Raw genomic sequence first — 10,296 nt, forward strand, 5'->3', positions numbered from 1 at the left:
GTGCCCCAAAATAATTTGAAAAGTTGAGGAAGGTGGAGGTAAATGGCTTTTGTGTCCTTGCCCTTCTTTCAACGGATAAACCCATGAGTTTTCCGGCAATTTCTCTTTACGACTCCGTCAAAGCTTTTGTCTCTATGTATCAATGGCTTCTACCGGAGACAAAAATGTAATACTCACTCCATTTCTTACTTTCCGTGTCCATCTATCCCCCCTAACTTGATCATTGCCACTTACACCTTTTCTTCGAGTGATCACTGCTAGAAATACTCTGCTCCCAGGTTAGTTGCAGAAACTCATCATTTGTTTACCAACAGGGAATTTGATATGAGTTGATTATATGTAAATTACCTTGCTTGTAAAAAAAGACAGATGTGTGTTTGTTATTTTCCAACTTGGTTAGATTACTTTTTGTTGAAACAAGTTCACTATTTGGCTCTATGATTCGTTTCGCTTCCTGGAAACTGTAAATACATGTACATCAAATCATATGGGTATTTGCTAATGTTCAGAGGTGAATCGATTTTGCATCCTCAATTTCTTATATTTTGATTAATTATGTGTTCTTTCCTAGTGAAAACAATCGATCTCTTTGTTAATTTGTGAGAACGATGAACGATCGATCTTTACTTTGTGTTCCCTTTCTTTTTCTTATGTAGGCACCCTGAAGATTGAGGGTATTGAAACTCCGGGTCTCTTAAAATGGGTGAAACCAGTGGTAATGGAAGCTTACCAATACCACCTCTATCAAACTATAGAATGGGGAAAACCCTTGGGATTGGAGCATTCGGTAGAGTCAAAGTAGCCCAACATATTTTGACCGGGGTCAAAGTGGCCATAAAGATCCTTGCTCGTCAATCAATCAATGATTCTGCTGCAGAGAAAGGTATTCCTAAAATTACAACAATTGCCGCTTTCTTTCCTCTGAAGTGATGAAGTTGATGATTTCCTTTACTTCTTCATGATTGTATTTTCAGTGAGACGAGAGATTAATATAATGAGGCTTCTTTCCCATCCTCATATTGTTCGGCTTTATGAAGTCATAGAGACTCGATCATGCATATATGTCATCATGGAGTATATGAACTCAGGTGAACTATTTGATTATATCACTGAAAATGGTAGACTTGAGGAAGGTGAAGCTCGCCATCTCTTTCAACAGGTATCCATGCTCATGTTTCTTGCACAAAATCATCCTCATCATGCTCAAGTAGTCAAGTTCATATATTCTATCCACAACACAAGCTAATGGATGATGATTCCATGTAGATTATTTCAGGTGTAGAGAGTTGCCACCTTCACATGGTGGTTCACCGAGATCTTAAGCCTGAAAATCTACTTCTTGACTCAAAAGGAAATGTCAAAATTGCTGACTTTGGACTTGCTAATATCATGCGAGATGGACATCTTCTAAAAACAAGTTGTGGAAGCCCTAATTATGCTTCTCCAGAGGTGTGTGAGTTGATTCTTTTTTACCTAATGAACTTAATATAAATGTTTGCTTTTGATGCTTTAAAAGAAACAATCAACTTTTTTTTTGATTTAGGTTATCTCAGAACGTCTTTATGCTGGACCTGAAGTTGATGTTTGGAGTTGTGGGGTTATTTTATATGCTCTTTTATGTGGAAGTCTTCCTTTTGATGATGACAATCTTTCTGGCTTATATGCAAAGATAAAGGTTTGTATATATATATATATATATATATATATATATACATACTGACATGGGTATTAATCACTTGTTATCAGAGTGGAATATACACATACCCAAACTACTTGTCTCTTGGAGCACGTGACTTAATTAGAAAGATGCTTATTGTTGATTCAGTTAATCGTATAACTATTCCAGAAATATACAAGCATGCATGGTTTCAAGAACATCTTCCAAAATACATTGCAGGCCATTCGATCGATACTTCATGGAGTGCAAGAAAGGTATATAAAGTTATCAAATTTCAAAATTTCTATAATCAGTAAAAAGTAACTTCTTTATTTATCCGTTCTTGATACAGTTATCTGAAATCTAATAATCATGTGTATGTATGTTCCAAGGTTGATGTTAGAGTTCTAGAAGAGATGGATATCTTAGGGTTCAATGTTCAAGAAGTTATTGGATCTTTGAACAACCTGTTGCAAAATCAGGTGATGAAACTCTCTCAATTGTTGATTCCATTACATATATTTCAACTGTAAAAGTGACCTTTTTTTTTTTTTTTAAATATTTCCCTTTCAGGCAACTGTTACATATTCTATATTATTGCATAAGTTGTTGAGTAACCATAATTACAACAAAGACAATCCTCTAGCATCTTTGGTAACTTCAGTTATTCTTTTATTATCATGAATTGCAACTTGTATTTCCGTTTTGGGAAGACAAAAGTATAACTTTCATTATGAAAAGATAACATATATTTAAAAAAAGGGGGTTATTATTTATTTATTTCTGATTCTTGTAGCCACTGGAATGCACAGATCGCCGAGAAATATATGTAAGACCAGTTTCTCCTGTTCAAGGGAAATGGGTACTTGGATTCAAGGTCATTTTCGTCTTTATGCATTGTTATAACAGGATTGGACAAACTTTCTTGGGTTATTTCATAACATGTGGTGCCCTAGATCTTTTTGGATATAAATTGATATATATATATATATATATATATATATATATATATATATATATATATATATATATTTCTGAATGCAGTCTTGTGCATCACCACATGAAACTATGAGACATGTTTTAAGCGTCCTCAAGAGCTTGAATGTACAATGGAAGAAGATCGGGGCATACAACTTGAAATGTCTATGGAAACCAGCAGCACTTGAAAGCTATTCCAAGTCTATAGGCATCCATAGAGATGATGCCACCTGTCAGAATATACCAATCAAGACCTCAAACATGGAAGTCTTTAGTTTGTGTGATGCAGTCAAGTTTGAAATTCAGGCAAGAAATGCAAATTACTTTTTTTTTTTTTTTTTTTTTTTAATCTTTTAGTCACCCCATTATAAAAAAATAAAAGTAGGATGCTATAATACACAAATAAATGGAAGCAGGTTGTCATTTCTTGCATTTTGGTGTTTTAGAATCTTGGTAATGAAGGAAATATTTTTTTGTTGGATCAGCTATACAAAGGCAGTGCAGAATCATCATATCTTGTGGACTGGCAAAGAGTTTTTGGACCTCCTTTTCTGTTCATGGAACTTTGTGCTGGATTTCGTGCTTGTGTTGTGTAATTGCATAGCCTCAACCTCAATATTATGGCTTATATTCTATAACATCCATGACTCCATTTATCAATTATCATGTACATTTTGTAAATTCGGTTTTCTTTTGTAACAAACTATACACATCTTAAAGGCAAGTTATAATCAGCGACATGGTAATCATATCAATGTGTTAAAAAAACCTTTATGTGTCGGCATTTTACAAGTTTGCTGGGAAATTTACTGTAAATAATCAATTTCGATAAGTAAAAGGACTTTAGTAAACAAATTAGAAATGAAGTGAAAGTACATTACTTTTTACTTGATAATTTAAAGACAAATTACAAAACTAAGAAAAGGAAATGCTATTTTTCTGCAGGAAATATGGCTTTGTGATTTTTTTGATATGAAGAAAAATTGTTGTCAAAGTAGGTTTAAACATCACAACCAAGAGTACATATAGTTTGTAAGTACAGAAGCACAATCATAGTGAATCGCATACTCTCTCTTACACACACACACACCAAGCATTTAAAGATCATCCTGTACTGTAATTTGTTATTGCACTCTTTGCACTGACCATGACTCTTGATCCCTTTGAACAAACCCTAGATGATGTGGGTGAACTCCTTGGATTTCAAGTATTCCTCCAAACTTGACATTCACAAACTGAAAGACATTTCTAATGTGGACAAAGTCATGATGTTTTTTTTCTAACTAAGCATCACTATTTGTATATATATTCTCCAAACAAAGCATATATATAATAACCTCAAGAATGAAAGAAAAATAGCCATACTTGTTGTATTGCAGATGAAAATTGCTCCTTGAAGCAACAAGAAAGGGATAATGTTTTGCCACTGGAAGACAGAAAGAAATTGAACTATACATAGGAACTAATGAATAAGAATATGTTTGATTACACTTATTCCTTAAGCAACCTCTACTTTATGTTGCAATACAAATTAGTTTTTATTCCAACCAAACTAAACTTGTAATAACCCCTCATTTTGATTTGTGTATATAGTTCACTAAACTTCAAAAATATTTTCTAACATGATACTTCATTCTCTAATGGGAAGGAGGAAACAAGTCATTACCTGATAAACAATACAAGTTTATTATATATAAATTTCACTCAAAAAAAGCTCTTAATCAACAATAAACATACAGATACAGATAAATGAATATACAAGTCTATTGAACTTGTGTATGAGTAAAACAGGATACATAAATATTGTTAAGAATCAAACTATAAAAGTAATATATTATACAAATTTCTAGTAAATTCTCTCAGCAGTGGATACGGGATGGAGAAACACAACAATGACTGTTATATTATCGTTGCTGCCACGCTCTGCAGCCTCCATTGCCAATCTCTTGGAGCACATTCCAGGCTCTTTCACTGTCTTCTTCATTATCTCAACCACTTCATCATTCCGCACAACATCCCACAGCCCATCACTACCCATTACCTGAAATTTTCAGTCTACTTTATCATTCTCTCTTACCCATAACAGCTACCTACTTTTATCAAACATGGTAAAGTGCATAATAATAATAATAATACCAGGTATTCATCCTCATCTGAAAGTATGGTCTCAGTAACCTCTGGTTCTGCAGTGACCCCAGGCTTCAGATCATCATCACCAATTGACCGTGTAACCTATTAATTATGAACAGCATTTAAATTTTTTTTAAAAAAAAAAAAAAGCACTTGCTTTATATATAATAGAACTAGGGTTTATCTATACTGAATTAAGCAAACAAAATTAACCTGTAGGGCAGCTTGACCAACCCTCCACGTGTCAAGCTGCCATTTGACCTCACCACCTACACTCATAACTCGTTCTCTCTCTTCAGGACTACTTGCAACATGATCCTACACAAAAGAAATATAAATTAAGCATGTATGTATAAATCAATGAAGAAAAATATATGTCATAAAAATGGATCAGGTAAGTGATAACAACCTTACTTAAAGGAATGGCAGAACCTGCACGACATAAGATTGCCCTGCAATCACCAGCATTAGCAACAAAAAGCCTATTTTCAACTATAACAGCACCAATTGCTGTACAGCCTGGGTGATACTCTTTCTTGGATTTACATTCGGAATTGGAATTCAATTCCTTTCTGAATGCCACATCCGTGTTGATGAATGCTTCTTTAAGTGCATCATGCGGACTGCATTTGTCATTAGTATAGAAATAAAAAGGTAAATTTTCGTTAGAAAAAAAAAATTAAATTAAATAATACTTTATGGTCTCAAAGGTAGAGAGAGTCATAACTCATAATAACCAATACAAACCTGGTGGCATGATCTAGAGTTTGCAATAACAGTCTTGGTAGTGCTCCAACACAAAATTCTGCAGCTGCACCACCTGCATAATACTTAAATAATGGAGTATTGTATTTGTAACCCATAAATAATGGAGTAGCCAACATACTTAAAACAATCATAGCTTAATTCATATTCATATACTTACCTCGGTGCCCATCAAAGATTCCAAACATATGGACATCTTTTTGATTCTCCACATGAGGCATAAGAAAGTGAGTATCCTCCATGGACTCCCTTCTTCCACAAGTAGCAAAGGAACCCCATGATAGAACCGGAAGATACACTGAAGAAATATCCGAATAAATATTCCAATTTTTCACACCAAGACTACTTCCATTTACAGTCTTCAAAATATTTTCACCCTGAACAAACCAGTTGATGTTCTCTTTATAAGGTTGGATTATCTGACCAATGTCATCATTTGAGAATGATTGAGGGAGAATATTCTCTTTCTCCTCCACTTTTAACATCTTATTATTTTCCATGATGAGATCAAGTTCGGTGATGATATCATCAAATGAAGGCCTATTGTGCATGTCAGCATCCCAGCACCTTTGTATCAGAGATAGTAATCTTGGTGGTGCACCTGATTCAGTCCCTGCAAGTGCAGGTCTTAACCCTTCAGACACAACAGCTGCTGTCAGTTGCTGTTCAGTGTAGTTCATTTCCAGCACAGTGTGAGCCTGACATCAGGAGATATTATATTATTATGTTATAACTTATAAATATAATACATCGATATATGAAAATGAAACTTCATTGCTATTTCTTGCATTTAGCTCGATTAAAACAACTAACCTGTGCTTCGGTGCGAAGATCAGTATATGGGACAACACCTGTGAGAAGTTCACTACAATGGGTTAAGCTTCAAGTTTTGGATTGGATTTCTACTCATAAGTGAAGGAAATACAAATATTATGTCATAAAAGGTCTGTCATTGGATTCTTACTTGATTGAAATTCCAAAACTGTATACGTCGGATTTTTCGGTCTGAATCTCCTTTCTCAATACTTCAGGTGCCATGTAAATGAGAGTACCTACCATATTCTTCTTATGAAATCCACCTGTTGGCTTTCCTGATGATCTCCAGTTTTCCAGTGTGACTTGTTTAAGATCTTGTTTGTATTCAGACAAACCAAAGTCTGCAAGATGTGGACGCAGGCTTTTGTCAAGCTGCATCAAAATCAGAATCATGTAATCAACAACTAAAAACACAGTATGGAACTGCAAAAGCAAAAGCTTCTATATAAACGATAGAGAACCAATTTGCTTATTATAGCATCTTCCTTCAACTTCTTCCCATAACAACATTTTACTTGAAAAATCTACCCACTTATAGCAATGTCATCCAAAGACAAAGCAATTTTCACTGCTAGAATATGAAAATAATTGAAAGTGGGTAGATTCAGTAAAGTATGATGCCTTAATAAGAAAAATATTGAAAGTAAACGGTGCAATAGAAAGAAATATAAGTAGGAGGACATAATATATGAAAGTGTGTTGCAAATCTTGCATTTAGACGCACATATATATATTAGAAATTTGAGATTAAATTACTACATTAACTTACAAGAACATTCGCTGGCTTCACATCTCTATGTATAATTCCAATGTTATGAAGATACTGTAAAGCATTTGCTGCAAAAGAGACATCACAAATAATGTTAACTTAGCTTTTGTACCCAAATTAAACTATCAAGTCGGTTAATAAGGAGTGCAAGTGTTTTTTACCTAGCTGTCTGGTGATCATAAGTGCTTGGTTGATACTTGGATTCCATTCCTCAACATGTAACTTCTGAGAAAGATTTCCAAACTCATACAACTTGAAGAAGAACATGTAGTTTGGTGGTCTTGCATGTGCTGCTACCAATGTCGCAATCCCTTGATGATTTAACTTGCTTCACGTTTCCAATCATACAAACAAGTTAAAGATATGCCAGCAAGTTCATACTCTCCTTCCATTGCAGAAAAACAGATCATATTTTGACTTTTTGAAGAATCAAACAGTTGGTATGCAACTTAACTTTTATGAACCCTTGGCTTATTTGGAAATTTCAAATTACATAAGTTTATAAGAAGTGCAACAAACTTGGTATCAAAATCTGTGCCAATTATGTTTGCATAAGAATTTTGACATCAAAAGGTATAAGAGAACTAAGGGAGTATCCAGTTATCTGAGCGAAGCACATGACTTATTTGAAGATAGGAAAGAATAGAAGAACTGACCATAGCAATTGCAATTCTTTATGAAACTTATTGATGTCGTCGGAGGTGGATAAAACGGGCTTTTTAACAGCAACTCTTTTCCCATCCAAAGTTGCATCATAAACAACACTTTCAGCACCTGCTACCGTAAAATTGGGGTTTCGGCATATGTTAATTCCTTTTGGTTCAAGTTAAAAATGGAAGTGTTCATACCTCGAGCAATTGGAAGTAAGAGAGAGTAGGAAGACGAAGGGAGGTGCAGAGGGATCGAATCGCTGCTGCAGCACCCTCTGATACAAGAATTAGGATGTACGATCTCTAAAACCATCCCGATTTTGGTTTGGGGATGGCTAATGATTGGTGTATGTTATATGTATCATGCAAGCTACATACTACAGAGGCTTTTCACTTTAATGGCAACAGGAGGCAAATCGAAAAGCGACACAATCAAAGAAACAGAGACGGGTCGATCTAAGTTGATTCGGGTTTTTAATCGGGCAATTCAGTCTAATCTTTTTATTTAAATTTATTTAAATAGGTATATATTTCCGATACAACTCAACCTTTCAAATAAATAGGTTATTATGGGTTGATCCGTAACTCAATCTATTATCTATTAAATAAATAGGTTAAATCTGGGTTAACCCACTTAAAATTAAAGAATAAATAAATTAACTAAATATCACAATCACTTAAATTAGTTTAAAACTTAAATAAACTTTTAAAGTATAATAAAAACATATTCCTAATTCAAAAATACAAACAAAAATTTCAAATAACATTAAAGATATATAATTTCAAAATGATTTTGAAGAGTAACTAATGTTGTCGACGCAAAAAAAAAAAAATAGCAATTATATTGGATTTTTTAAAACATAAATAGTAATATAACATTATAATTTATAAATTAATACTTAGATTAGTACATAGTAATATTTAAATAATTATTAAATTAAATATACATTAAGTTAAAAGGTTGGTAGGTTGAAAACGTGTTGACAACATTTATCCAACCGAACCTATTTAATTAAATGAGTTAGACGGGTTGACTTATTTATCTTAAATGGATTGAAAATCTTAACTCAACCTGTTAATTTTGGATTGGTGGATTTGGCCAATTTTAGTCAGCTCCATACAAAACCAAAACTGTATGTGGGTTCCTTACACATTATTCATAGCTATGGATACACTTATGTTTACTAGAAAATTGATGCTACCTATGCACCACAACACCTATCTTTTAATTTTTTTTATGTTATTTAAATTAAATAAAAAACATAATTAATAAACATAAATAAATATTGCAATTACATAAAAACACATTAAATAACTTATATTACTAAAAAAACATAAAAACAAAAAATTTCAAACCTAAATTACTAAAAAAAACATAAAACCATAGAAATTTAAACCTAAATGACTTAAAAACTATACAAAATTAAACATAAAAATTTAAAACGTTAAAACCTAATTTCAATACTTGTCACGAACTTGTTGTTGGATTTGTAGAAACGCGACTAAATTTTTTGGGTCGATATCTGGTTGCGGCTTTGTGTTTTAAATTTGAAGATCAATAAGTGCTAGTTTTCGACAACGAGCTTCCTCCTTTGCTTCATATTATTTTTGTAAAAAAAATTTGTTAATTTTTTCTGCAATTACATCTTCACTAGTCGTTTTTCCGCTTGAAGATGTCGTCTTTTTCCCTTTGTCCCTCCCCGATGGACCCTTCCCCTCGGTGTCGTCAAAGTCTTCATTGAGGTCGACACCAAAACCCACATCCGACTCGAAAGTTCTTGGCCTTTTGTTGGAGCCGGTGGTCGATTCCGAATGCGGAACCTCCTGTTTAAGTACCCATTTTGGACCCTTATGACAAATTTCTCATGCTTTTTGGTGGCTGAATGCTTTACCGTCGTTTGTAACCTTGTATTGTTGGCAAATGGCTGACAAAATATTGAAATAGTTGCTACCACTTTTATGCATATTTTTCAAATTTTCAAATATGTCATTAAACTTGATGTCAGCCGCTTGTAGTTCATGCGGTTTTCCATTAACCGCATCGTACGTTTGATCCGTTTGTTTTCCCAAAAGCGAGTGAAAAGGGTCTAAAACACAAAGCCAAAAATTGTTTCCCGTTTGCGCGTTGCCCGTCATGAGTCACACGATATAAAAATCCAAGCTTTAGATAAAGCTTCCTACCCATCTTCGTTCCTCGTATTTTGTAGCTTTTCCTTTTGGTTGTCTTCTTCTAGATGGTTGTGTTTCGTGGACCCGTTCTTCGTCGTTGTTATTGAGGTTTATAGGTTGCGATTGAGATAATGAGACTTGAGATGGTTGTGTTTAGAATTGTTGAGGTTGAAATTGTTGAAAAGCTTGAAATTGGGATTGATTGAATTGTTGTGGTCTTTGTTCTTAGAAGTAATTTGATTTGATATGGAATGTTGTTGAATAGATGTTGTTGGATTGAGTATGCTAACATTTGCACGTAGTTAAGATGTTGATATTGATCATTTGGAGTGTTTGGGATTGTTGGGGGTGTTTGGAGTGGT

At 33.8% G+C, this 10,296-nt stretch overlaps 2 protein-coding genes across 4 annotated transcripts; one reads left to right on the forward strand and one right to left on the reverse strand.

Moving 5' to 3' along the window:
• Positions 1 to 3,295, forward strand: LOC111879461 (SNF1-related protein kinase catalytic subunit alpha KIN10). Of its 2 annotated transcripts, none has more exons than XM_052767920.1 (11): positions 1 to 278; positions 657 to 883; positions 975 to 1,159; positions 1,267 to 1,449; positions 1,544 to 1,675; positions 1,747 to 1,932; positions 2,050 to 2,139; positions 2,231 to 2,311; positions 2,454 to 2,534; positions 2,702 to 2,941; positions 3,121 to 3,295. In XM_052767920.1, exons 2-11 carry the CDS (start codon positions 700 to 702, stop codon positions 3,229 to 3,231), a joined length of 1,473 nt encoding a protein of 490 aa, XP_052623880.1. In that variant the 5' UTR covers positions 1 to 278; positions 657 to 699; the 3' UTR covers positions 3,232 to 3,295. The 2 variants fall into 2 exon arrangements, with proteins under 2 accessions (XP_052623880.1, XP_052623881.1); XM_052767921.1 differs by lacking the exon at positions 1 to 278 and adding an exon at positions 321 to 511.
• A 1,086-nt stretch (positions 3,296 to 4,381) lies between these two features.
• On the reverse strand, positions 4,382 to 8,212 carry LOC111879385 (protein kinase and PP2C-like domain-containing protein). 2 transcript variants are annotated; one of them, XM_023875827.3, is made up of 12 exons: positions 7,964 to 8,210; positions 7,772 to 7,889; positions 7,277 to 7,443; positions 7,116 to 7,183; positions 6,495 to 6,718; positions 6,344 to 6,395; positions 5,691 to 6,228; positions 5,513 to 5,585; positions 5,175 to 5,388; positions 4,979 to 5,083; positions 4,772 to 4,867; positions 4,382 to 4,676 (listed from the first exon to the last, which is right to left on the reverse strand). In XM_023875827.3, exons 1-12 carry the CDS (start codon positions 8,076 to 8,078, stop codon positions 4,482 to 4,484), a joined length of 1,965 nt encoding a protein of 654 aa, XP_023731595.1. In that variant the 5' UTR covers positions 8,079 to 8,210; the 3' UTR covers positions 4,382 to 4,481. The 2 variants fall into 2 exon arrangements, with proteins under 2 accessions (XP_023731595.1, XP_023731596.1); XM_023875828.3 differs by having other exon boundaries at positions 4,551 to 4,690; positions 7,964 to 8,212.
• Between the last annotated feature and the right edge of the window lie 2,084 nt (positions 8,213 to 10,296).

The sequence above is a fragment of the Lactuca sativa genome, chromosome 9 (assembly GCF_002870075.4).
Source record: "Lactuca sativa cultivar Salinas chromosome 9, Lsat_Salinas_v11, whole genome shotgun sequence".
NCBI lineage: Eukaryota > Viridiplantae > Streptophyta > Magnoliopsida > Asterales > Asteraceae > Lactuca > Lactuca sativa.

Coding starts and splice junctions, on each gene's coding strand:
- LOC111879461 (XM_052767920.1), top strand. CDS start 700: ATGGGTGAAACCAGTGGTAATGGAAGCTTACCAATACCACCTCTATCA. Junction 1,160..1,266: donor CTCGCCATCTCTTTCAACAG/GTATCCATGCTC, acceptor GATTCCATGTAG/ATTATTTCAGGTGTAGAGAG. Junction 1,676..1,746: donor GCTTATATGCAAAGATAAAG/GTTTGTATATAT, acceptor ACTTGTTATCAG/AGTGGAATATACACATACCC.
- LOC111879385 (XM_023875827.3), bottom strand. CDS start 8,078: ATGGTTTTAGAGATCGTACATCCTAATTCTTGTATCAGAGGGTGCTGC. Junction 7,444..7,771: donor AAAGAATTGCAATTGCTATG/GTCAGTTCTTCT, acceptor GGAAACGTGAAG/CAAGTTAAATCATCAAGGGA. Junction 6,396..6,494: donor AGTTTTGGAATTTCAATCAA/GTAAGAATCCAA, acceptor AACCCATTGTAG/TGAACTTCTCACAGGTGTTG.